The 27,652-nt window shown below is 37.8% G+C and overlaps 2 protein-coding genes across 13 annotated transcripts in view; one reads left to right on the plus strand and one right to left on the minus strand.

Moving 5' to 3' along the window:
• CB1H4orf46 (chromosome B1 C4orf46 homolog) overlaps nt 1–27,652 on the plus strand; it is a 95,412-nt gene that overhangs the window by 47,239 nt on the left and 20,521 nt on the right. The gene's annotated exons all lie outside the window — the stretch shown is intronic.
• The window catches only part of RXFP1 (relaxin family peptide receptor 1), a 123,100-nt gene that overhangs the window by 36,712 nt on the left and 58,736 nt on the right, over nt 1–27,652 (minus strand). For 4 of the 10 annotated variants that reach the window (XM_086703978.1, XM_086703979.1, XM_086703977.1 and 1 more), the window contains exons 3-9: nt 26,315–26,413; nt 22,786–22,972; nt 16,926–16,997; nt 6,281–6,352; nt 1,712–1,783; nt 1,554–1,625; nt 878–952 (exon numbers count right to left, since the gene is read on the minus strand). In XM_086703978.1, the coding sequence (XP_086560104.1) occupies nt 878–952; nt 1,554–1,625; nt 1,712–1,783; nt 6,281–6,352; nt 16,926–16,997; nt 22,786–22,972; nt 26,315–26,413 (649 nt within the window). Of the gene's footprint in view, nt 1–877; nt 953–1,553; nt 1,626–1,711; nt 1,784–6,280; nt 6,353–16,925; nt 16,998–22,785; nt 22,973–26,314; nt 26,414–27,652 lie in introns of those variants that run through there. The other 6 variants (XM_086703982.1, XM_086703981.1, XM_025921350.2 and 3 more) reach the window with 5 other exon arrangements.

Here is a 27,652-nt window from a genome sequence, read left to right on the forward strand (position 1 = left end):
GGTACTGTGCTGTCATACCAAGACGCCCTCTGGACTTAGTAATGACTCTGGGGATGTTTGTCTTCCCCTAAATGGTTCCAAACTAGTGTGTTTTGAATTATTATGTCTGTTCTTTATAGCACTCCCATTCCTGCTTTATTATCAGGTTGATAGTTGTCACTTCTCACTGATGTTTTGAACTTCATCTTTCCCCTCTACTTTTAATCTGGCACTTCTAATCTGCTGTGAGCTTAAAAATTAAACAGCAAACAAAACTTCTGAGAATTTCACACAAAATGAGACACAGAGGAGGTTTTCATATAATACTGTATATGCGGTTTATTGCTGAACTTTTAAACAGTTATTTTGGTCACTTATTTCTTCATTTTTACTGTGTTTTAAATAGGCAAATTTACTGGTTCTTAATAGGTAGAGTGATTCTTATTATCATATGCAAAGCTACTGTGTAAAAAACTTTATGGAACATATTCTGTTGTGATTAGAGTTAAATATAAATTCTAAATATCATGTTCTCATTATGCAGAATTTAGGAATGAGGCTAAAGTGATTTAGTCTTTCTGTATCAAATTAAAAGGTGAAAATAGATTGACAGAGGGAAGGAGGAGGAGATGTTCTATAGCTACTGTGACATCCTTTCTGTCTTTTTTCTTCCTGCCTCTCAATTTTTTTGTTTTTAAAAATGGTTTATGTTGGAGAGAATCTAGAGGAGTTAGTTTAGTCAATGGGGCTGTTCATTAACAAAAACATGCTAAAGTAATCTGAGGAAATATGATATGACATTAACAACCTATCATTTTTAAAAACCCAATATCCAAAGGGAACTAGGCAAAACCAGAAAAGTTAGCTGACTCCTTTAAGGAAAGGTACAGCAACTTACAGCCAGTGCAGTCTTGGCATGTGCTGGCAAAGAGGTTTATCCGGCAAATGGGTGAGGACATTATTCATCAGTGCTCTGAAAAAGAAAAGAAAGAGAAGTCACCTTTTTCTGGTTCTTTTTTCATCTTAAGTCAAATATGGTATTATCATTATTCTTTATGAAACCATGAAAATCTATTAAGTTAGTTATCTTCTCTTTTTTTTTCCTGTAAGTTTTGTTATATTTGAGTGCTTGTTAGTAATAAAATTCAACAAATGATAGTTGTCATATGGAGGAAGCAGCAATGTTAGTAACTGAAAAAAAGCCTGTACCCTTCAAAAGTGGGTAGTGAGAAGGAGGTGATTTTAAATGAATATTATTATTATTATTATTATTATTATTATTACTAAGATGACTACAGGGCAGTAGTGGTATGCTTGAGAATATTTCAATAAAATATAGCAGTGAGGTTGTATTCAGTTTTGAGGGGCTGATGTTCTAGAGGACAGAAGGTCTTATATAATTGTTAAAACTACAATATAGCCTCATAGGATATGACTAAGAGATGATTTTTAGTCAGAAAGGCCTTTCTGGGGCTTGAACAATTCCAAATTTAATGCTGTTAAACTTAAGGCAGTAACTTTTATTCACGTCTTTTCTTTCCATTGAAATAGTTGTCTTAATTTTTAGTACTTACAAGAGAATAAGAGAATTTAGTCCATAAAATGTTAGTGGGGAAATTCGACTGAGGTGATTATCTTCAATTATCCTGCCAGCCAGAAGAAAAAACGGATTCATTTATATATTTAGAATATAAAAACTAATACTATAAAATGACACATAAATTAAACATACAGCCATTCTAGTCTGTGGAGATCTTCAAAAACACCCGGCTTCAAGAAAGTTATTCTGTTATGACTGAGATACCTGAAAAAAGAGAAATGACTACAGTAAAAGTGTTATCTCCTTCTTTTTCTTTTTTTAAGATTTCATTTTTAAGTAATCTCTACACCCAATATGGGGTTCACACTCACAACCTTGAGACAGAGGGTTGTATGCTCTACTGACTGAGGCAGCCTGGCACCCCAAATGTGTTACCTTCTTGATATCTAACAATAAGGAGAGGAAAAACAATAATCATCCATCTTAGGTTTTCTTGTATACTATTCTTATAAGATCTTTTCCCTTCTTTTGGGTCTCTAAAAGTTCTTTATCACTTACCTTTTCATGTCTAGGTTTTAATTCCCCCACAATCAATCAATCAATCAGTCATTCCATTCATTTATGCCTTTATTCATTAAACTTTTTTGGGTACCTATACTCTACGGCAGTGTGCTAGGCATATCATCTCTTTCTTTGAGGGGCTTTGAGTCTAGAGGGAAGACAGAGTATGAACAGGTTATTACCGCAACATGGGGAAAAGAGAAGCGTATAATGTAGGGTTGCTCTGAATTGCAGAGGAGAAGGCATCTGCCTTTGTTGGGGGCAGGGACTGCAATGCTCGGGAGAGTCAGGAGACAGAAGGCTTTACTAGAGAATGCACAACTGGATGGATAGAGATTCGGATGAAGATACCATTCACAAAGCAAAGAATGGGTAGGAGTTAACGTAAGCAGAGGAGATCGCTTATGCAGAGGCAAGAGAGATGAGAGAGAACAACAAGGTAAGGGATCACCAGGTATTTCAGTGAGGCCTCACCATGAAGGCATTGTGAAGAGGGACAGGGGATGAACCTGGGAGGCAGGCAGGGACTGTTCTGGAAAAAAGGACATGGCGACATTGTATGCTTGTTAAGGAGTTTGACATCCACCTTTTCAGTTCTTACTCTTCTGCAGATTGAGTCAACTCTGTTCTGTTCATGTTTCTTTCTTTGTTTTTAATGTTTTTATTTATTTTTGAGAGAGAGAAAAGTGAGAGAGAGAGAGAGACAGAGACAGAGAGAGAGAACTAGTGGGGGAGGGGCAGAGAGGGAGACACAGAATCCGAAGCAGGTGCCAGGCTCTGAGCTGGTAGCACAGAGCCTGATGCAGGGCTTGAAATCCTGAACCAGGAAATCATGACCTGAGCTAAAGTCGGAGGCTTGACCGACTCAGCCACCCAGGTACCCCTTGCCATGTTTATTTCTACCTCCATGTCCATACAGCAGTTTGCTGCTCTGACTCTGACGTCAGATAGTTCAATTCCTAGCTTTGCTACTTATTAATAGTGTGACCTTAAGCAGTTAACTCCTGAAAGCCTCAGTTTCCCCAACTCTAAAATGGAGGTAATCTTAGTACCTACTTTATTGGGTTGTAACACGTCATAAGCATTCAGTACATATTATTTATGACGTCTCTATTCATGCCTCGCATTCTTATATCCGTCTTCTTTTTCCCTTCTGCCTATGGTTCATATGCAAGTTTTACTTCAAATTTCACTTCCACAGGTATATGGACCACACTGATGTTGCACTTTTCTCTACTCTTATAATTTGACAGCTTATAAAATTTCTCCCGCTGGGAGGCTCCCCGTTCCCACCGTATTTGACTTTTGCTTAGGGGTAACAGGAGATGATGCTCCATGTTAGAGCCACTTCTCTCCTTGCCTTGTAGGTCTAGAACCCCATTTGGGCACAGGAAGGGTAAAGAATAGCTATAATACTTCCCTATGACCACCTCAAGGGGCTCCGTTAAAAGCCAATAGCAATCCCTCAGGTAAAAGCATTTGATCCACCCCTGTACTCTATACTCATCTGTTTTTCCCAGTCCTCTTCATTTTCCCCAGCCATCCTTCATTGCTCCAGACCCCAAACAGTCACTTGTTTCAGTGAAACTTAACAAGAATTTTGGTCTGAACAACACGGGTTTTGGATTTAATCGTTCTCTAATTGTTGTGTGTATATTGGCATAGTTTCCCACCCTAGATCATAAGCCTCTGGAGAGCAAGAGGCATACCTTGCCCCAGTGGTATCAAAGCCCTTTACCTGAAATATTAAAGTGTAAACTGTTGGAAGGCAGCATGTCTGACTTATCTTTTTGTGCCACCTCCCCATGGTGTCTTGCTGAAAAATTTGCACATTGTAAGGACTAATGAATATTTACAGGTGAATGAAAAGGAGGAATCTAATGATTATCTATGAAAACCCAGAAGTATGTGACATCTTTAACATCTAAACAATAGTCCAGTGCTATGAATAACCATGGAAAGAGATGGGGAACTCTTTAAAATTTGTGGTACTATCCTTCACATTCCTTGGATACTAAACCAAGACTGTAGTATCTTTCACACCCATTGAACATTAAACCAAGCAGACACTGCTTATAAGTTTTGAACAGATTTATGCGGGGTTGGAGAGAAAGATAGGAGCCTGATGGGAATGAATCCAATATTGACTTTGGGTGATTTGCCAAGACACAAAAGAGCAGGGATGGGATAGAAGGGAAGAGGACTTGGTAAAAGTGGTTACTGTTAAGACTCTGAGTCTCCAGGGCCCTTCTTCCATTTTGCTAGTAAAATTATTAGACAGCTGTCTCTCGATCCTAAACCCTGATACCACAAACTAGGAATCGGACTGGAATGAGTTTCTTGGATTAGGATTAAAAAAAGTGGTGTAGGATAGAAAACAAGGCGACAGAAATAGAAATATAGGGAGTTGTTGATTTATGTGCCTTTTGGTTATATTTCCATACAATTATTTCCTATAGGAGGTTAGGTTCAGATGCTGAAATGGAATATTTAGTAGACTATTTTATTTACTTATATATTTACTTAATTTTTTAAATTTTTTAGAGAGAGGGAGGGAGAGAGTGCATGAGCAGGGGAGAGGGGCAGAGAGAGAGAGAGAATCCCAAGCAGGCTCCAGTCTGAGTGTGAAGCCTGATGTGGGGCTTGAGCCCATGACTCTGGGATCATGACCTGAGCTGAAATCAAGAGTTGGACACTCAAACAAACGACTGAGCCATCCAGGCGCCCCAAGAAAACCAATTTTAAAAAGCTTTGCTTTTAACTACAATGAAATACGACTTCATATCCATTAGGATGGCTGTTTTAAAAAGACAAACAAATTCTTAAACAACAAAACCTCAGAAAACAAGAAGTGCTGGTGAAGACGTGAAGGGATTAGTCCCCTTGTATGTTGTTGGTGCAGATGCTGTGGAAAACGGTATGGTGGTTCCTCCAAAAGTTAAACCTGGAATTACCATGTGACTCATCAACTCCCCTTCTGGGTATATACCCCAAAGAATTGAAGGCAAAGACTCAAACAGATATTTATATACCAATGTTCACGGCAGCATTACTCATAATAGCCAAAAGACGAAAACAACCAAAAATGTTCACTGATGGGTGTGCATGGAAAAACAAATGGATGAACCTTGAAGACATCATGCTAAATGAAATAAGCCTGACACAAAAGGACAAATATTGTATGGTTCCACTTAGGGTAGTCATATTCAGAGATACAGAAAGTAGAATGGTGATTGCCAAGGGTCAGGGGAGGAGGAGTTACTGTTTGGTGGGTACAGAGTTTCGGCTTGGGAAGATGAAATGTTCTGGAGATGGATGGTGGTGATATTTGCACAACAATGTGAATATACTCAACGCCACAGAACTTCACATTTAAAAATGGTTAAAATGATAAATTTTATGTTATATGTATTTAATCACAATAAAAAAGCTTTACTCTTTTAACCTTACAGCGCCGTATGTATTCATAAAAGCAGGAGTAGTGGAAAAAGAATTACTGGAAAAGTCTGGGTTTTTTTTCCTTCAAGATTCTATTATCATCAGTGTTTCTTATTTTGAATAAGTTCTTTTTTTTATTTTATTTAATTTTTTTTAACGTTTATTTATTTTTGAGACAGAGAGAGACAGAGCATGAACGGGGGAGGGGCAGAGAGAGAGGGAGACACAGAATGGGAAGCAGGCTCCAGGCTCTGAGCCATCAGCCCAGAGCCCGAGGCGGGGCTCGAACTCACTGACTCACGGACCGTGAGATCATGACCTGAGCTGAAGTCGGACGCTTAACCGACTGAGCCACCCAGGCGCCCCTATTTTGAATAAGTTCTAACGGCCATCATTCCTGTCACCATGGCCAGTATGTATTGAGTTCTATTTATGCGTCAGATGTAGTGCACCTAATTCTTCCCAGGGATTTCCTCGTTTGTTTCTTACAACAATCCTGAGGAAGGTACTGTTATAATTTGTATCTTACACTAGAGGGAATCAATGCCTAGAAAGGAAAATAAATTGCTCAAGTTTATAGACCAAGGGAGTGGTGAATCAGGACTTAAGTGGAAGCCTGTTCAAGTCAGAATTCCATGCCCTCGACCATAGTGCCCTGCGTGCCCCTTCAACTGTTGTGGGCAGGAGAGCTACCATGGAGGGCGGTGGGTCAGCCTGACAGACCACAGTGGAATGGGCAAACTAATTGGCACTGGTACTTACAGTTTAGTAAGACTGTATAGTCCTCTGAAAGCATAGATGGATATGGATCTAATATTATTGTTTTGCAGGCACCTGTGAACATAATTATAAAAAAAAACATAATGAAACAGAATTTCAGTTTTGCAAGATGTAAAGAGCTCTTTGGATGGGTGGTGGTGAGGGTGGCACAACAATATAAATGTACTTAATGGCTCTGAATGTAATTGGTTTAAGATGGTACATTTTACAGCATATGTATTTACCACAGTAGACTTTTTTTTTTTTAATTTTTTTTTCAACATTTATTTATTTTTGGGACAGAGAGAGACAGAGCATGAACGGGGGAGGGGCAGAGAGAGAGGGAGACACAGAATCGGAAACAGGCTCCAGGCTCTGAGCCATCAGCCCAGAGCCTGACGCGGGGCTCGAACTCACCGACCGTGAGATCGTGACCTGGCTGAAGTTGGACGCTTAACCGACTGCGCCACCCAGGCGCCCCTAGACTTTTTTTTTTTAATTAAAAAAGGTAAACATAACAAAATAGTGAAACTAGATATGTTATTTTGTTTGCTATTAAATTCGTGTATGATTAGGCTAGTTTTTATTTAGAAACTTAGTTGTAAAGATAAACATGTGATAGTTAAAATTTAATATTTGAACTTTCTTCTTTTTCTTTTTTGCTTTTCAAGTTTTTATTTAAATTCTAGTTAGTTAACATATAAGGTAAAATTGGTTCCAGGTGCAGAATTTAGTGATTCATCACTTACATATAACATCCAGTGCTCATCACAACAAATGCCCTCCTTAATACCATCACCCATTTAGCCCATCACCCACCCATCTCCCTCAATCAACCCTCAGTTTGCTCTCTATTGTTAAGAGTCTTTTATAGAGTGTTTCCCTCTCTCTTTTTTCCCTTCCCCTATGTTCATCTGTTTTGTTTCTTAAATTCCACATATGAGTGAAATCATACAGTATTTGTCTTTCTCTATTTCACTTAGCATAATACAGTCTAGTTCCATCCACATAGTTGCAAATGGCTAGATTTCATTCTTTTAGATGGCTGAGTAATATTCCATTGTATGTATATACCACTTCTTTATCCGTTCATTGTTGATGGACATTGGGCTCTTTCCATAGTTTGGCAATTGTTGATAGTGCTGCTATAGACATTGCTGTGCATGTGACCCTTCAAATCTGTATTTTTGTATCTTTTGGGTAAGTAACTAGTAATGCAATTGCTGGGTTATTGGGTAGTTCTATTTTTAATTTTTTGAGGCGCCTCCATCCTGTTTTCCAGTGTGGCTGCACCAGTTTACATTCCCACCAATGGTGTAAGAGGGTTGGTTTCTCTTTCTCCACATCCTCACCAACATCTATTGTTTCCTCTGTTGTTAATTTTAGCCATTCTGACAGGTGTGAGGTGGTTTCTCATCATGGTTTTCATTTCTATTTCCCTGATGATGAGTGATGTTGAACATCTTTTCATGTGTTCATTAGCCATCTGGATGCCTTCTTTTGACAAATGTCTATTCATGGCTTCTGCCCATTTATTAGCTGGATTATTATTATTATTATTTGAGTGTTGAATTTGAAAAGTTATTTATATATTTTGGATACTGGCCCATTATCAGATATGTCATTTGTAAATAACTTCTCCCACTCCATAGACTGCCTTCTAGTTTTGTTGATTGTTTCCTCCTCTGTGCCAAGAAGTCCCAATAGTTTATTTTTGCTTTTATTTCCCTTGGCTCTGGGGATATGTCTAGTAAGAAGTTGGTACAGCCAAGGTCAAAGATGTTGCTGCCTGTGTTCTCTAGGATTTTGATGGTTTCCTGGCTCCCATCTAGGTATTTTATCCATTTAGAATTTGTTTTTGTGTATGGTGTAAGAAAGTGGTCCAGTTTCATTATTCTACATGTCACTATCTAGTTTTCCCAAAACTATTTGTTGAAGAGATTGTATTTTTTCTATTGGATATTCTTTCCTGCTTTGTCAACGATTTGTTGACCATATAGTTGTGGGTCCATTTCTGGGATTTCTATTCTGTTTCATTGGTCTATGTGTCTGTGTTTGTGTCAGTACCATACTGTCTTGATGACTACAACTTTGTAACATAGCTTGAAGTCCAGAATCAGGATGCCTCCAGCTTTGCTTTTCTTTTTTCAGAATTGCCTTGGCTATTTGGAGTCTTTTGTGGTTCCATACAAATTTTAGGATTGTTTATTCTGGCTCTGTCAAAAGTGCTGGTGGTATAGGGATTGCATTAAAAGTGTAGATTGCTCTGGGTAGTATAGACATTTTAACAATATTCTTCCAATCCATAAATATGAAATGTTTTTCCATTATTTGTGTTCTCTTCAATTTCTTTCATAAGTGTCTATAGTTTTTAGAGTACGGGTCTTTTACCTCTTTGGTTAGGTTTATTCCTAGGTATCTTATGGTTTTTGGTACAATTGTAAATGGGATCGAGTCCTTGATTTCTCTTTCTACTGCTTTATTATTGGTCTATAGAAGTGCAATTGATTTCTGACATTGATTTTATATCCTGCAACATTGCTGAGTTCATGTATTCATTGTAGCGATTTTTTTTGGTGGAATCTTTCAGGTTTTTTTACATACAGTAGCATGTTGTCTGTGAAGAGTTTAAAATTTCACTTCTTCCTTGAAGATTGGATCCCTTTTATTTCATTTTGTTGTCTGATTGCCGAGGTGAGGACTTCCAGTACTATGCTGAACAACAGTGGTGAAAGTAGACATCTCTGTCATGTTCCTGACCTTAGGGGGAAAGCTTTTAGTTTTTCCCCATTGAGGATGATATTAGCTGTGGGTCTTTCATGTATGGGCTTTATTATGTTGAGGTATGTTCCTTCTATCCTTACTTTATTGAGGGTTTTTATCAAGAAAGGATACTTTATATTGTCAGATGCCTTTTCTGCATCAATTGAGAGGATCAAATGGTTTTATCCTTTCTTTTATTAATGTGGTGTACCACATTGATTGATTTGCAAATATTGAACAACCCCTGCATCCCAGGAATAAATTCCAGTTGATGGTGGTGAATAATTCTTTTGATGTACTGTTGAATTTGATTTGTTAGTATCTTGTTGAGAATTTTTGCATCCATGTTCATCAGGGATATTGGCCTGTAATTCTCCTTTTCAGTGGGGTCTTTGGTTTTGGAATCAAGATAATTCTGGCCTTGTAGAATGAGTTTGGAAGTTTTCCTTCCAATTTTTTTTTTTTTTTTTTTTGGAATAATTTGAGAAGAATAAGTATTAACTCTTCTTTAAATTTCTGATAGAATTCCTCTGGGAAGCCATCTGGCCCTGGGCTTATTTTGTGGGGAGATTTTGATTATTAATTCAATTTCTTTGCTGGTTATGGGACTGTTCAAATTTCCTATTTCTTTCCAATTTCAGTTTTGGTAATTTGTATGTTTCTAGCAATTTGTCCATTTCTTTCAGATTGCCCAGTTTGTTGGCATATAATTTTCATAATATTCTCTTACAGTTGTTTGTATTTCCGTGGTGTTGGTTGTGATCTCCCCTCTTTCATTCATGATTTTATTTGTTTGGGTCCTCTCTCTCTTCTTTTTGATAAGTCTGGCTACAGGTTTGTGAATTTAATTAATTCTTTCAAAGAACCAGCTCTTAATTTTGTTGATCTGTTCTACTGGGTTTTTGTTTCTGTATTGTTTATTTCTGCTCTAATCTTTATTATTTTCCTTCTTCTGCTGTTTTTAGGCTTTAGTTGCTGTTCTTTTTCTAGATCCTTTGTGTAAGGTTAGGTTGTGTATTTGAGACTTTTCTTGTTTCTTGGGTAGGTATTTATTAGTATATACTTACGTCTTGGAATTGCCTTTGCTGTATCCAAAAGGTTTTGGACTGTCGTGTTTTCATTTTCATTTGCCCCATATATATGTTTTTTATGTCTTCTTTAATTTCCTGGTAGACCTATTCATTCTTTAATAGGATGTGACTTCAAGTTTCATTGTGTGGTGGTCAGAAAATTTGCATGGTATGATCTCAATCCTTTTGTACTTGTTGAGGCCTGGTTTGTGACCCAGTATGTGACTTATTGTGGTGAATGTTCTGTGTGCACTTGAAAAGAATATATATTCTGTTGCTTTAGGATGAAATGTTCTGAATATATCTGTTAAGTCCATCTGGCTCAGTGTGTCCTTCAAAGCCACTGTTTCCTTGTTGATTTTATGCTTAGACCATCTGTCCATTGTTGTAAGTGTGGGTTTAAAGCCCCCACTGTTATTGTATTATTATCAGTGAGTTTATGTTTTTGATTAATTGATTTATGTATTTGGGTGTTTCAATATGGGGGCATAAATATTTACAATTGTTAGATCTTGATGGGTAGACCCCCTTAATTATGATGTATTACCCTTCTTCATCTCTTGTTACAGTCTTTGGTTTAAAATCTAGTTTGTCCAGGGGCGCCTGGGTGGCTCAGTCCGTTGAGCTTCCGACTTTGGCTCAGGTCATGATCTCACTGTTTGTGAGTTTGAGCCCTGCGTCGGGATCTGTGCTGACAGCTCAGAGCCTGGAGCCTGTTTCAGATTCTGTGTCCCCACCCCTGCTTGTGCTCTGTCTCTGTCTTTCAAAAATGAATAAACATTTAAAAAAAATTAAAATCTAGTTTGTCCAGGGGCACCTGGGTACCTCACTCAGTTAAGTGTCTGACTTCAACTCAGGTCATGAACTCATGGATTGTGAGTTTGAGCCCTGCGTTGAGCTCTGTGTTGACAGCTCAGAGCCTGGAGCCTGTTTTGGATTCTGTATCTCCCTCTCTCTTTACCCGTCCCCTGCTTGTGCTCTGTTTCTGTCTCTCAAAAATAGACACATGTTAAAAATTAAAAAAAAAAAATCTAGTTTGTCTGATACAAGTATGGCTACTCTGGCTTTCTTTTGATGTCCATTAGCATGATATATGGTTCTCCATCCCTTCAATTTTAATCTGGAAGTGGCTTTAGGTCTAAATGATTCTCTTGTAGGCAGCATATAGATGGGTCTTGTTTTCTTTATCCATTCTGGTACTCCATGTCTTTTTTTTAAATGTTATTCATTTTTGAGACAGTGCAAGTGGGGGAGGGGTAGAGAGAGGGGGACAGAGAATCTGAAGTGGGCTCTGTACTTACAGGCTGACAGCAGTGAGCCTGATGTGGGGCTCAATCTCACAAACTGTGAGATCATGACCTGAGCCGAAGTTGGACACTGAACCACCCTGGTGCCCCTACTCTATACCTTTTGATTGGAAATTTTAGTCCATTTACATTCAGAGTGATTACTGTTAGATACGAATTTAGTGCCGTTGTAATACCTGTAAAGTTGCTGTTTCTGGTGATGTTCTCTGTTTCTTTCTAGTCTTTGTTGCTTTTGATCTTTTTTTCCCCATCAAAGAGTCCCCTTTAATGTTTCTTGCAGGGCTGGTTTAGTGGTTGTACTCTTCTAGTGTTTGTTTGTCTGGGAAATTCTTTATCTCTCCTTATATTCTGTATTACAGCCTTGCTGGATAATGTATTTTTGGCTGCATATTTTTCCCATCCAGTACATTGAAAAATCATGCCACTCCCTTCTGACCTGCCAAGTTTCTGTAGATAGATCTGCTGTAAACTTGATGTGTCTTCCCTTATAAGTTAAGGACTTTTTTCTCTTGCTGCTTTCCAGATTCTGTCCTTGTTTGTGTATAGTCAGTTTGACTATAATATGTCTTAGTGATGGCTGGCTTTTGTTGATTTTGATGAGAGTTCTCTGTGCCTTTTGGATTTCAATGTCTATTTCCTTCCCCAGATTAGGGAAGTTTTCAGTTATAATTTGCTCAAACAAACCTTCTGCCCCCTCTTCCTTGCCTTCTTCTTCTGGGACCTCTATGACACTAATGCTATTATGTTTAATGGAATCATTGAGTTCCCTAAGTCTACATTTGTGATCCAATATCTTTTTTTTCCTCTTCGTGTCAGCCTCATTGTTTTCCATAATTTTATCTTCTATATCATGGATTCATTCCTCCATTTTATCCATCCTTGTTGTCACTACATCCAGTCAGTTTTGCATCTCGGTTATAACATTTTTTTTATTAGGCCTTACTAGTTTTTAGTTCTTTTATATCTGTGGTAAGGTTCTCTCTGGTTTCTTCTATGCTTTTCTCAAGGCCAGCTAGTATACTCATGATTGTTGCTTTATATTCTGGTTCAGACATATTACTTATATCTGTTTCGATTAGATCCCTGCCCATTACATCTTCCAGTTTTTCTTTTTGGATGAAGTCGTCCATCTTGGCCTTTGCCTAGACCTCTGTCTACTGTGTGTTAGGAAAACCTGTTTTGTTTCCTGCTTCTGAGAGTAATGGTTATATTAAGAAGTCATACTGTCCACGGCCTGGTACTTCAGGACATTTTTTTTGGTGTTATGTTCTGTGCTTTCTGCTATTGTGATTTGGCTGCTCTTTCTCTTAGATCAGTCCTCTGCAGAGTTTCTCCCTGCCTGCAGTGTGGAGTATTTGGACCTGGTCCAGTGTTTGGCGTGTTTTAACTAGAGATGTTTTGGTCTGCTTGTTAGAAAAGGCTAGATCCTGGGGTGCCTGGGTGGCCCAGTTGGTTAAGCTTCCAACTTCAGCTCAGGTCATGATCTTGTAGTTCGTGAGTTTGAGCCCCACATTGGGTTCTCTGCTGTCAGCCTGTCAGTGCAGAGCCCATTTTGGATCCTCTGTCCCCTCTCTCTGTCCCTCCGCCACTCATTCTCTCTCTTTCTCTCTCAAAAATAAACATTAAAAAAAAAAAAAGGCTAGATCCTATATCCCCCAGAGCTGAGGCTTTGCACACTCTATGATCAGTGGACTTGGTATTTGCAGGGGGGTTTGTGCTAGTCTTCTGGGGGAGAGGCCTGCTGAACTGGTTCTCAGGCAGACTTGCCTTTGTAAAGATGACCCCGCAGGACATATTGGGATGAGGCTTAGTGTAAGCTGGGGGTGCTGTGTTGCTCACAGAAGTGCTGATGGGCAGAGGGAAAATGGCATCCCCCACGCTGTCATCTCTAGAGAGGGGAGTTCATGCCTGTTGCTGTTCAGGAAACCTTTACAGAAGAGCAAACAGTCTCCTCTCTTGTGTCTCAGGCTTCTTCCATCAGAAACCCTGCGTTCATCCTCTCTGTTTCCAAGCCGTCTATTCTTCTGGCAGCACAGTACTCCTGTGTTTTATCTCAGGCATGTGAGTGAGTTTCAAAGCTCCAAGTTCAGGGACGCGGTATAGCACAGACCCACGCTGATCCTCCGGAGGAGGGTCTTGCCACACTGTAGCTGGTGCTGGTTTTTCCCAGAAAAGCAGATGCACGACTGTGGGGGCTAGGAGTTTATGACAAAGCACACCCAAAAGCTGGCTTCTAGGTTAGCTACCTTCTGTAAGTGCCTCTGCTGCTATGCTAATTAATGGGAACATTCAATGATGCCCACCTTCTCTTTTGTCCCCTGAGAGGCAGTGCTGCCTCTCCCAAATGCACTCCAAGCAGAACTATTTCTCCCTGTGTGACCTAGGGGATCCTCAGAGCATGCTGTCTGCTCCTGAGCCTCTGCCCTCTTTCCCCACAGGAGCACCACTAAACCCACTAGGAATGACCGTGGTGATTTCACAGACTTCTAAAACTTTAGATTTTGAGCTCCACTACTTATAAAAACTTGTGATTGTCAGCCCCTCTCCTTTTCCGAGTCAATGGTTTTGGGGAAGAGTTTTTCTTGTGCAATCCCCTGTTCACTGCTTTCATGCTCTCTCTCTCTCTTTATCTCTCTCCTCTCTCCGTGATCAGGGCTCCTACCCCTCTGCAGCCCTTGCAATTCTTTTCTCCCCCAAATCAACTCTCTGCAGCAACTAACTTCCATGATGCGGCTGTTTTTCTCCCTCTACTTGTGCAGTTTTGCTGTCTCAGTCCTCAGATCGATTTCTTGGGTGCTCAGAATGATTTGATATTTATCTGGCTGTGTTTGAGGGATGAGGCAAGCAGAGGGTCTTCCTACTGCTCCACCATTTAACTCCTCCCCTTGAATTTTCTATAAGTGAAACTTTAATGCACAGTAAGGCACTCACTTATCAAACAGGCTCAGAAGTCAGACTTTTTAACATTTCCTGCTATAATGGAAATATAGGTGTTTAGCATAGTGCTGGCAAAAGTACAAAATGTGACACCTTTAAGGCCCCAAATCATATTCCATGTTAATCACAAATCTGCTAAGCAAGTCAGCTCCAATTTCATTAATTTGACACTCCAAGTCTTGCTTTAAAAAGTGTTTGAAGAAACTTATAAGAAGTATTTATGACAAAAGAAAAAAAAGGAATAAAAATAAAGACTAGAAGAATATAAATTAGACTAGCATGTCAAGACAAGAATGTAGTTTTATATAATTAACTAGATTGGCCTGTGTTAATTGGAGGTCAAAGGAAACAGAGACCAGAGCACAAGAAATTGCATCAACTGCATCCTTGTAAAGCTTTGCATTTCTGCGTGCACTGGCCCCAGATTGTAGGGAATGACAAGGTAAGGCTTTGAGCCTGACTTCCTGTTCTGAGTATAGGCCATCGTTGTCCTTGAGGGTACTCTGAAGTTTATATATATATATTTATAAATATTAGGAGCAATAAGGAAGAAACCAATATGAACAAATTCTTAGTTAATTAGAAATTTTGACTAAAAAAGATCTTCTATTTCTGCAACATGCAAGAAAACCTAACTTTGTACGATGTTACACAATAAGTTATGTTAAACTATAAGTTTATTGTGCATATAACAATTTCACAGAACATGTTATGGTTCCAATCACATAATAGGGGATGCATCTTCCTCACTAATACACAGAGAAACTTTAGCATGTATTATTTGTTTCTAACTATTTTAATAATCTGCTAAGCAATAGACTGTATTGTGTGGAGGTTGAGCAAAGCTTATCTCTAATAACCAGGTAGAATTTTTTTTTTTTTTGTAATTAGGCTATTTTGATCTATTAGGTATAACAAATTGGCTATTTGAGAATTAATTTGGGGCTCCTGGCTGCCTCAGTCAGTAGAGCATATGACTCTTGATCTTGGGGTTGTGGGTGTAAGGTTGGGTGTAGAGATTACTTAAAAATAAAATCTTAAAAAAATTGCTAAAATGTTTATTATGGAAAAATGCTAAACTACCATTACATAAACCTGAATTTTGATATTTAAATTTGAAGCCCTAATTCCTTTTTTTTTTTTTTTAAATTTTTTTTTTCAACGTTTATTTATTTTTGGGACAGAGAGAGACAGAGCATGAACGGGGGAGGGGCAGAGAGAGAGGGAGACACAGAATCGGAAACAGGCTCCAGGCTCTGAGCCATCAGCCCAGAGCCCGACGCGGGGCTCGAACTCCCGGACCGCGAGATCGTGACCTGGCTGAAGTCGGAAGCTTAACCGACTGCGCCACCCAGGCGCCCCCCTAATTCCTTTTAAACATGTGGACATAAGGTGGTGCTACAGATCAGAAAAACTCTTCATACTCCAAAAATCAGGAAATAGAATACAGAAGCATCCTCTTGAAGATTTTCTATAATGCCTAATTTTGAAAGGCTCTTCTCTGCTGATTGCTGAACATCCAGAATAAAGTTTTGAAAGTAATTTTTATTGAAATTTTTATTTTTAAGTATGAAACATACTTTTTTTTCAGATTATCTGGGTTTTGAGTACATTTCATCTAATGAAGTAGATTAATATTTCTTCTGATGTTGCTTTCTATTTTTTAATCTTAATTTTTTAAATGTTTATTTATTTATTTTTGAGAGAGAGTGTATACGGTGGGAGAAAGGCAGAGAGAGAGAATCTCAAGCAGGCTCTGCACTGTCAGCACAGAGCCTGATGTGGGGCTCAAACTCATGAACCCTGAGATCATAACCTGAGCTGAAATCATGAGTCAGACACTTACCTGACTGAACCACCCACATGCCTCATATTTGTTATCTTAAAGAAGAATATACAGATATACATCTATGTGTGAGGTTTCTTCAGTATAAAACCAGAATCAAAAGCAACATAGGTATGAAAATGAAATGAAGAATTCTGAGATCTTTTCTAGATAGCGTGATTCATGAACAAGATATTTAAACCCAGCAGTTCAAGTGTGATATGATTTAGTCACAAAGTTGGCCTAGATATTAGGTAAACATAACCCGGGCCATTATGGATTTTTGGAGTATGTATAAAAATGCTAAACTGATGGCAATCTAGCATGTCAGATACTACTTGAGGCCAAAAGAAAACTCAACCTACATGGCAGATGTGAAAATGGAATTAAGTCCCCCAGACAACATGCTCTGGGGTATCAAACCACCATGACTTGCTCTCTTAGTTGGAGACCGAATTTGCAAACATATGCAAGAAAGTTCTTCACAGTCTAGTGTGTGGCAGGAGAAGTAATAGCTCATATGCTCTAGTTTCTTTGGGAATAAGTATCTGAGGTTTTTCTAGAATGGCCTCTAGAACCTCTAAAAAAAAGTTACCTGGTAGTCTTGAGCTAACAGCTAAATAATTTCCTGAAGAGGAATTAGACTTAAGCACCGGAACAGTGTTGGTCTCCACAGATGTAAGAAGAAACAGACATGCCAAAACAATGTTAGTGAATTAAATACTGGGGATTAAACTTTTTCTTACAGCTTCTGAAGGTGATGGTACTTCTTGAAGCCATCAGGAGGAAGCTTTCTTATTAAGTTCCGCTGAAGTGACCTGAAATAAATGTAAATTTTGGTTCTTAAATTTTTTCTTCATTACTTTTAAACTACAAATAATACAATAAATTTAAAATAAAATAATTATAAGCTTTATTTACTTTGGTACCAGCTTTCAGGAAACATTTTATTTCATGACGTTAACGTTCATATCCATAGGACAATTTGAATTGGATCTAACTATTAATTTTGTGTTACTAAAGATATTTATCTTTTCTTAAATTTAGGTTACAACATTGTAATTCTGGCAAAACACAAAAATAATTAAACTGGGAAAATAATTTTCAGTTACATTTTCCCTTTCTCTTTTTATTTAATAAACATTAGGTTTATAATCTCAATTTTGAAGTGACAATAAAAGTAGTGTTTTCTGCAAAGCACATTCAAGTACGTAAGTAATTTTATATTCTTCAATATTTCATTGCTCACATCCCACTTTATTTTTTGCTTTTTTGTGTTGTGTTGTTTTATTTCTACTTCCTTTTTTATTTATTTATTTATTTATTTATTTATTTATTTTTTCAACGTTTATTTATTTTTGGGACAGAGAGAGACAGAGCATGAATGGGAGAGGGGCAGAGAGAGAGGGAGACACAGAATCGGAAACAGGCTCCAGGCTCTGAGCCATCAGCCCAGAGCCCGACGCGGGGCTCGAACTCACGGATCGCGAGATCGTGACCTGGCTGAAGTCGGACGCTTAACCGACTGCGCCACCCAGGCGCCCCTCTACTTCCTTTTAAAATTAGTTATGAAGGAAACTGTCAGTTGGGAAGTACAATTGAGCCGTGTTTATTCAATAAGTGATTTTATTTGTTTCTAGTAAATTGTATAGAAAGTTTTCCCCTTGTATCACAATTTGATATGCAGCTTGACACAAATCAGGTCCACATAATTGTGGCTGTATTGGGATGGACCTAAACCTTTAATCTGTTAAGGAAAAGCAATGTAAGGTAGTAGGAACAAAATTAAAGAAGCAAAAAAACAAACCAAACAGGGCAAAACGCAGATCATTACAGCTGGAGTCCCTTGCACGAATCATGAATCATACGTAATCATTCCTTGTCAGTGTCTTTAACTGTGAAAGCATGGATTTGGACTAGATGAACTGTAATAATATGATGCAATTATTATTACTATCTTTATATAATACAACGGAACAGACGATTGTCTGGAGGTTAACCACTGTGGGATAAACCCTTGGAGATACTTGATCTGCATAAAGGACTCGGGTTATAACAGTGTTGTATAGTAGGCACTACCAATGTTAGTTGTTATGTTGGTTTTGGACCAGTGTTGCTTAAACTTGGTAATGAAATCTTCTTAAATAAAAATAGTTTCTCAGATTCCCCAGGACACATTTTTGGAATCTAATTTGAGAAATGCTATTCTAGAGTTTAGGAATGCAAGTATTTTCAATGGAGGTATTATTGCCCCAAGGTGTGAAAATTGGTTCTAAAGGAATGAAAAAAAAATTTAAAAGTCTTACCTTTTTTTAAAAAAAAAATTTTTTTCAACTTTTTTATTTATTTTTGGGACAGAGAGAGACAGAGCATGAATGGGGGAGGGGCAGAGAGAGAGGGAGACACGGAATCGGAAACAGGCTCCAGGCTCCGAGCCATCAGCCCAGAGCCTGACGCGGGGCTCGAACTCCCGGACCGCGAGATCGTGACCTGGCTGAAGTCGGACGCTTAACTGACTGCGCCACCCAGGCGCCCTAAGTCTTACCTTTTTAAATGGATGAAGAACAGGTATACATAAACAGATATATAGTATTAAAATTTCACAGGAGGGGACAAACAGAAAAACAATGTCTAAAAAGGCTTGGGGGGGGGCAGTAATGAAAAGAAAAAAAAAATTAAGACAACTGTTCTAGAATATAAACACCAGTCACTTAGTAATTTTTTAATGAATGAGTGCCAAAGGTTGATTAACTATTAATCCTCTCTTGAAATCATTCTTAGCTGCCAGGCTATCACTAAATGTTCTTTCATTTCTTATGTTAGCTAATCGAGAATCCCCTTCCTACTAATCATTCTCCCTTGGCTTGGGTCTTCAATTCTGCTTTACATCCTGTTTCAATGTTTGTGTTGTATACAAATAAACTGTTGAATATTTGGGTTTGATTTAAAAATATTGACAAAATCTTAGTGTGCTTTCAAAAATGTGCTCATTCATTCATGCATTCATTCATTTTCTCAACAAACATGTTAAATGCCTTCCATTTGCACTTTGGAAAATAACCAGTAATGTCCCTGCTCTTCAGAGCTTATATTCCATTGGGGTGAAAAAGAACATATTTTATCTATAAATAGAGATTTTTCTTTGGAAAGTAACTTCAGTTTTATAGCCCAAGGCTAAAAAGGCAATCAGCTTGTTTTATTTTTATTATATATATTTTCTTATAAATTTAATTCAAAAACAGTGTTAAGAGCTTATTATACTCTATTGGGAACTTTGGAGGATATATAGAAAAACCATTTTGTAGGCCCCCATGGAGCTTATGGCATTTCCCTTTCTCTGATAGAGATTAGAACCCCAACCACTGTAGTACAAGGAAGAAATCTGATGACACAGGTGAGGTTCAATGAGAGAATAAAAGAGGAAAAGCTAATTCACCTGAGTGGGAAGGTTACTCTGGAGGAAAGGAAAGCTCATTTAAGGACTCCTAACTATGGTTTCTTAGGAAGTTGGTGTTTTGTTAAGAGTGCCTAGGATTTATAGGCTACTTCCTTCTAAGTGATGTCAAGTATTTTTACAAATAGCGTTCTTGATATTTTCATAATACCCTGTTGAAACGGAAAAAGGTAGGTGTTATTATTCTCACGGAATAGGACAAACTCCAAATTTTTTAATGTAATAAATTCTTGAGTTTTAAAATGTAATATTCCAAGTCTGACTCTTCACAAAGTGAAGTGTGTGTGTGTGAAAGAGAGAAGCTACTTAGTTTAATTACTATTGTCAAAGCTAGCTGCAGTTTTGATAAAGAAAGCTCTTACAATCGATTATGTGGTTTAGTGGTTAAATTCCAGCATCTTATCGTCAGCTCTCATGCAGTCAAAATTAATGTTTAGGAAGCTAGAACAATGCATAAATAATCATGTTTATCTGTTTGTCTCTTTTGCTCATTAGCATTTATGTGAAATGTCTTAAAAATCCCAACTTCAATAAATATATATACATTTTTAAATGCTTATTTATTTTTGAGAGGAAGAGAGAAGAGTGAGAGTGGGGGAGGGGCAGAGAGAGAGGGAGACTCGGAATCTGAAGCAGCCCAGAGCCTGACACAGGGCTCGAACTCACAAACCCGAGAGATCATGATCTGAGCTGAACTTGGAAGCTTAACTGAGCCCCCCAGGTACCCCCCCCCCAACTTTAATAAATATTATCTGGATTATTGGTTTCTTTAAAACTTATATATGATTTAGTCCATTTCTGACATTTCCCTATGAGAGTTCCAATTCAAAATATGGAATGAACTCAGTAATAAAATTTGATATTTACTCTTTTAATGTATTTGTTGTAAAGCCTAGTGTTCCTTTTCTCTATGGAATTGAATAAAGACTGGGGTGAGTATGATGCTGAGTCAGCTTTCTCCAGAAAAAAGTAGAAATGAGGAACTTGAATCAAGCTGCTCAATCCAAAGCACAAGAAAATGCATTTTTTTTTTAACAAAACAGAAAAGAAAGTGTTACAGACATAAACTCCTGAGCTTTATTTCTACATCTCCAAATGCCTGTTGAAAATTTCTGCTGAGTGACCTGTTAACCTCAAGTTGAAAAATCCATCTAAAATTGGAGTCCTAATCTTAGCCACTTACTGTCACCAAGTGTCCCCATTCTTGGATCACTCTATTTACTCAGGAGGGAAACTCTGAAATCATCTTGGACTCTTCCTTCTCTCTCGTTTTCCTGTAGTCAGTCATTCACAAGGAGCTGATCCCAGTTTGTTTTTTTTTTCTCTGTACCAAGGGTTAAAAACTGGTGACCCACAGGACTGCACACACCTCTTTATGAACGTTTGTGTGAATGGATGTGTGAATGTATGCATTGAGCCAAAACAGTTTTTTATTTAAATTTGGATCAGAATGCCTTTAGGTATTCTTTAGGGGTACACACTGTCTGGTTAGTCATTGCCTATCTTCTTCCATTCCTCCAGTTCTGTCCATCTCTTCCTTTCTTTTTTTAATTTTTTTTTTTTCAACGTTTATTTATTTTTGGGACAGAGAGAGACAGAGCATGAATGGGGGAGGAGCAGAGAGAGGGAGACACAGAATCAGAAACAGGCTCCAGGCTCTGAGCTATCAGCCCAGAGCCTGATGCGGGGCTCGAACTCACGGACCGCGAGATCGTGACCTGGCTGAAGTCGGACGCTTAACCGACTGCGCCACCCAGGCGCCCCCATCTCTTCCTTTCTTATGCAAAGTTTAGTTAAGTTGCAGAAGAACAGATTCAAATCTTACTTGTAGGAAAGTGAAAAATGGGACCGGCAGCATCAGGGTATTCTTTGATTTTCTGCTAATTTGATACAAGCAGTGGGGGTGATCAATGTTTTTCCTTGAAAATAGAATGCAATCATCATCAATTTTTATACCGAACAGGTCCAGTCATGACTTAAAGCATGGCAACTTTCCATGGAATTCAGATTGTTATTTAATTCTAGTAAAATACTAATTATCGAGAAAGAGCGAGGTGAGTTGGGGATAGGGTAGAATGCTTGCCTTAGTTCAGGTGGGATTATCACCTACCTTGGAAAATAAGTCTTTGTGGTTTCACCCGTTTGATATTCTTAGCTTATTACCAAGTTGAATAAACTCCTCAGGTCACTATCAATTGAGTAAACCCTCCCAGATTCTGTTAATTTGATGGCACCACTATCCACAGGAACTCTGAACTCTAGCTCTCCCCACCTCTTATACTTCAAGCATATGAGTTGCTGTGTTATGTGGTTTGGGTTGACAAAGGCAGGACTTACCCGTATTTGTAAATTTAAGAATTACTCCGATTTTGTCTTCATATACTCAAAAGTCAGAACCATAAGGCACTAAAACACTTGGGTGAGACAAAAAACTCAGCAAAAATATTGGATGAAAATATCTATCCTCCACTGATTGCTTTTGAAAAGTTTCAGCCAAATGTGTGTGACTGTGTTCCTGAAGTTTGTTGAATTGGAATTATTACTGGATCAACAAACCACTTATTGTGAAGATAATTTTCTTTTATATATATAAGTTTGAGTTACTTGGGAAAAAAACAATAGCAACCTCTCTCAGTCAGATGTGATTCAGAAGAGTTAGATTTTAAATGTGAAGTTCTAGGAATATTTTATCCAGTTTTTGTCCCTTCTTTTCTTTTCTTTTTCTTTTTCTTTTTTCTTTTTTCTTTTTGTGCTTGTTTGTAGATAGGAATGTTTCTAACAAAGTCTAAAAGAACTCTTTCAATAAATGTCCATTCTTGTAATAAGAAAATTCTATATCATAGTTTAACTGGCAGTCTTTTCTCTTTACTTGCACATAAATGATGACATTTTTTGTTTAGGTAAAATGTGGAGACACTAAATACTTCATAGAATTATTATCAGGGACCAAATAAATTAATATATAGATGAATTTAGAGTAGGGCCTAGCATTTACTAAATGTAAAATAAATATCAGCAATCATTATAATTGATGGAGAACAATGATATCATCTTTGAATAAAAATGCATTCATAATGACAAGGCCTTAAGTATGATACAATTTTCCAGGTGCTATTCTGGCTGTCAGGTTGAAGCCATTCTTTTCTACTTACATTTTAGTCACATTTGAAGAAACTGATGGAACAGCTCGTAAATTGGTCTCATCACAGTCAACCTCTAAACCTCGGCAAAGACATGGCACGGGCACAGAACCGACCACTGAATAAGGAGGAAGTAGTAAGGAATGGGGATAGTGAGGGACCAGGAAGAGGAGGGTAATGAAAAGAAAGAAATGAGAAACTATGAGAAAATTATTTAGTACAAAAGTATGTCCTGTTTTACCTAAGCAATTTGGGCACTGCTTTAAATTAAGTTTACAAAGTTTGCTTTTAATTTAGTGTTAAAATGATGCTAGAACACTAAGATGAGAAAACACATACAATTTACGAACCCATGCATTTTTTGTTTTTTTAAATAGCAGACTACTCTTCTCCATTTGCTGCAAAAATGAATGAAGTCATCTGCTTTTACTCATACAAGGAGAGTGGTTATGTCCAGGGGTCACATGACTGACAGTGTGTGATGGGCTTTAATGTCCATGTCAAAGCTGCTACTTAAGAATAAAGTATTTATCGGGGTGCCTGGGTGGAAGCTCAGTAAAGGTGAGCCTCGACGTCGACTCAGGTCATGATCTCACCATTCATGAGTTTGAGCCCCCAACTGGGCTTGCTGCTGTCAGTGCAGAGCCTGTTTCAGATCCTCTGTCCCTCTCTCTTTCTGCCCCTCTCACTCATGCTTGCTCTCTCTCTCTCTCTCTCAAAAGTAAATAAAACATTAAAAAATAAAGTATTTATTAATAGCATAATCTAACCCTTAATGGAAGACTAAGTCATTTTTAACTAGCGAGAAAGAGGAGAACTAAACATGAATTATAGTGTTGGTAGAGTTCTTTTTTTTTTTCTGGAAAATTCAGGAGTTACTTTAAAGGATTTTTTATGATCTTCTTTTGGATTGGATTACATAGGGATGTAAGGATGTCAAAAATGTCATTTATGGGAGTGAACTTTTAAAAAAAATGTTTTATTTATTTTTGAGAGAGAGAGAGCGCACAAGTGGAGGAGGGGCAGAGAGAGAAGGGAACAGAGGACCCAAAGTGGGCTGCATGCTAACATCAGCAAGCCTGATGTGGGGTTTGAACCCACCAACCGTGAAATCATGACCTGAGCTGTGAAATCATGACCTGAGCCAAAGTTAGACATTGAGCCTACTGAGCTACCCAGGCCCCCTGGGAGTGAACTTTTTTAATGCATAGCCAGCCATTCTATTCTCACTGCTGCCATTGGGAAGAGGAAGAGTTGAATGTATCCCTTTAGCCATCTTGTGGGGCTGTAGTGATGGTCTTAAAGATGTGACCTCATAGTTCTAATGTCTGTTAGACTTTCAATGATGTGTTCGTATAGCTCAATAGTACAATAGGAATGGTTGATTAATGAGAACAATGAGGAGTGTTTTCCCTCTACGTTTACTTTGAAACCCTAACCTGTATGGTAGAGGTACAGACTCTTATGTCCAGGGGACTGGCAAAATAGGTGTAGGCATTGTCCAGATGTCCTAGTGGAACAGCTTCTCCTAACTGTTGCCATATTAGGATAAGAACATGTGTAGCCAAGTCAACCAACTTTCTCAAAGAAGCCAGAAATACAATGTCATACATAGGTACTTATGTACCTATTTTAAAAAATGATAATAGCCAACTTAAAATATTTTAAAACATCACAGAACAAAGAAAACTTTCTATGAGAATTTTCTGCTTGTAGGCTTCCAGTTTTTTACCTTTACTGTAAAGCCTCCAGAGAGTAGAAAAGTGTCTTAATGCAAACTAGAGATTTCCATGACAAAGGTGGTGGATGACTTTGACCTACTAAACTTCCCTTTGCTCAGCTATGGGATGACAGGTGTTCTACCTCTCCTCCCAAATAGCTCTGCAGACTATTTTATAGGATTACAAGAGATCAAAATCATAACTTAGGTTTTGTGTTTTTTGTAAACAGTCTCCGCCAAGAACTTTTAAACAGTTTTATGGTTGTAAGTAACCATTTTGGCTATGGATCTCTGAAAATGGATTCTGTCTCCAAGTTACAGCCATGTCTAACGTGAGTGTTGTGGGGAAGGAAGGGTGTGGGTTGGGAAAGAAGATGAAGGTTCTGAGAGTGAGACTAGGAAGGGTTAAAATGGAGGGAGTGAAATTAGCATTACTTGAAGTGTGTTTTTTCTCTTTATATTGACAGAGTTAAAATAATTCATATACGTTGATTACAGGGTTACCTGTAATAGGGAAAAATGAAAAAAAAATAACACCAAAATATCCAACAATCAAAGAATGAGTAAGCAAATTATGACACTTAAAAATATATAGTATATTCAAAAAGAGCTTATAATAGCATGGATACCTGATTATGTCAAAATGCTAAGTGAAAATATGATACAAATGGTTTTTACAGGATATTTCAACTATGTTAAAATAAAAAAGATAAGTAATGCACCAGCAAGTTAGTGCTGGTAGCCTCTGAGTCTGTAGACTCAGGAAAGGCTATACAATAAAACAAAAAAATAAAATCCATGTTTTGAGATAACATGGCATAATTCATTAGGTTTTTTTTGTTTGTTTTTTGTTTTTATTCTATTAGCAGTTAAATTATACCTGTTACCTTTTTCATTCTCAAAAAGTTTTAGCTTTTCAACGATCGAGTAATTTGGTTTCTGTACAAGGAGAAAATGTTAGACTGAGACAGATTGCTTGTAATCTGTGGATTGGCAGGATAGAAGTATGGTCCTTAAATTGGGGACTGTTAGTAGTAGTTTTTTATTATTCTCATCTGAATGCTGAAGACAAAAAAAAATATTAAACCTTAAGAAAAAAACTATACTTTACAACTTGTAATAGAACATAAAGGAAATAATGTAGTAAAGGATTCTCTCCACTCCCACCCCCAACTATTTAACCAAGGTTTTGCAGAGCTAAGATCAAATTGTAACTCCCTGGCACAAATTTACATTTGCATAATTTATCAGAATAAACACAAATTATTTAAAAGGAAAAATTGACAAGATCTTCATGTTCTAAAATATTGCAGAGTCCATCCTGAGGTCATACCCTCCCACAGCCCCTCCTGTGTGTTGGAAGTTTTCAGTATGGAACTAAACATAGCAGGTTATAGCTCTTGTATTAATAGCTCTTGTATTAATGAGACCTTTTTGTATTTCTAAAGTAGTTTAGACCCCAGAAGCTTTTTCACTTGCAAACATTAAAATCCAAACAGCTTCTCTGCCCTTCTGTTTCTACAGTTCCCTTTGTATCAGAGTCTATAGTGATTGTGAAAAAGGGACATATAATAGCAACCCTGACTGACAGACATTAATTTTGTTCATAACAGTATCTGGCATAATGTATTGTTTTTTTTACTTGGGATCCCTGAGTCACTTTTGAATAGAATTCTCAAATTAAGGCTACATGTCTGATAGAGTTTGCAGTTAGAAAACTATAATTAACCTTTTAAAAAATATGTTGGATCCAACTTTTAAAAACATGATATCTTATTATGAACTCATGGAAAAGGAGACTCAATCCCTCTGATTACTTACGGCATTCAGATGTTCGTGTCTCAAAGTGATACAAGGAAGTCATTTTGTAGTAACTGGCAAAGTATTTGTCAAATTGTATAGGCCATCCATTGTTGTCTCCTAAAATAAAAATCAGAAAGCAGAAAATTCAAGAAAACAGAAATACTCTGGTGTGTTGGGAAAAATAGGTCCTCTCTTTAAAATAAACAGGTGATTGTCACAAGAGAGACAAGCATCATCTGGGAGCTTGTTGAGAAATGGAAATTTCTGGGCCCCCACCTAGAGGTCCTGATTTCACACGTCTGAGATGGGTCCCCACATCTCCACTATGGGCACTGTAGGTGATTCTTTGGCAAGTAGTGTTTGAACCACATTTTAAGAAACAGTGCTTTCTTAAGTACTGATACACAGCATACTGTTCCTAGCATATTAATTATGATTCTCTCTTCTATCATTTAAACTGATGTTGGAGATGTATTTACATGGATAGATGATCATGACTGTTAAAGAAAAAAAGAACCTGACCAGCATGATCATATTGCTTACTTTTTTCTTTCTTTCTTTCTTTCTTTCTTTCTTTCTTTCTTTCTTTCTTTCTTTCTTTCTTTCTTTCTTTTGCTCGTTCGTTCGTTCGTTCTCTCTTTTAAAGGGCACCATGGTGTCATGGATGGTTTTAACAGGAATTATCTTCTGAGTGCTTACATATTTTCTCATTTATATTTTCTGATTTTGATATTAAGCTCTTGTATCAAAAACCATAAAAATTGGGGTGCCTGGGTGGCTCAGTTGGTAAAGCGTCTGACTTTGGCCCAGGTCATGATCTCACCGTTCAAGAGTTCAAGCCCCACGTCAGGCTCTGTGCTGACAGCTCAGAGCCTGGAGCCTGCTTCAGATTCTGTGCCTCCCTCTCTCTCTGCCCCTTCCCTGCTCATGTTCTGTCTCTATCTCTCAAAAATAAATAAACAATAAACAAAATTAAAAAACATAAAAATTATAAAAGTCCTTCTTTGGGGAGAAAACCAAAGAAATAATTTTACCGTACAAAATTCCTTATGACCTTTTAGTTAATACTAAACATAAGAGACAAGGAAGCCAATCATGTGATAGAATGGACTTTGCATGGAGGTGTAGGAGCAACTTCTCTGGACATCTTTGCAGATGGTACAAGCCTTCCAGAGATTCTTTCCAGAGGTTTTAAAATTTTTTCAGAATGTTGCCAAGACTCTTTAAGGATGCATAAACATATGAGAAGATGATAAAACCTATAAAACTTTCTTGTTTTTTTAAAAATTTTTAAAGTTTATTTATTTTGAGAGACAGAGCAGAAGAGGGGCAGAGAGAGAGGGAGACAGAGAATCC

Source organism: Puma concolor, chromosome B1, assembly GCF_028749965.1.
Source record: "Puma concolor isolate L17-30 chromosome B1, mPumCon1.1.hap2, whole genome shotgun sequence".
Classification (NCBI taxonomy): Eukaryota; Metazoa; Chordata; class Mammalia; order Carnivora; family Felidae; genus Puma; species Puma concolor.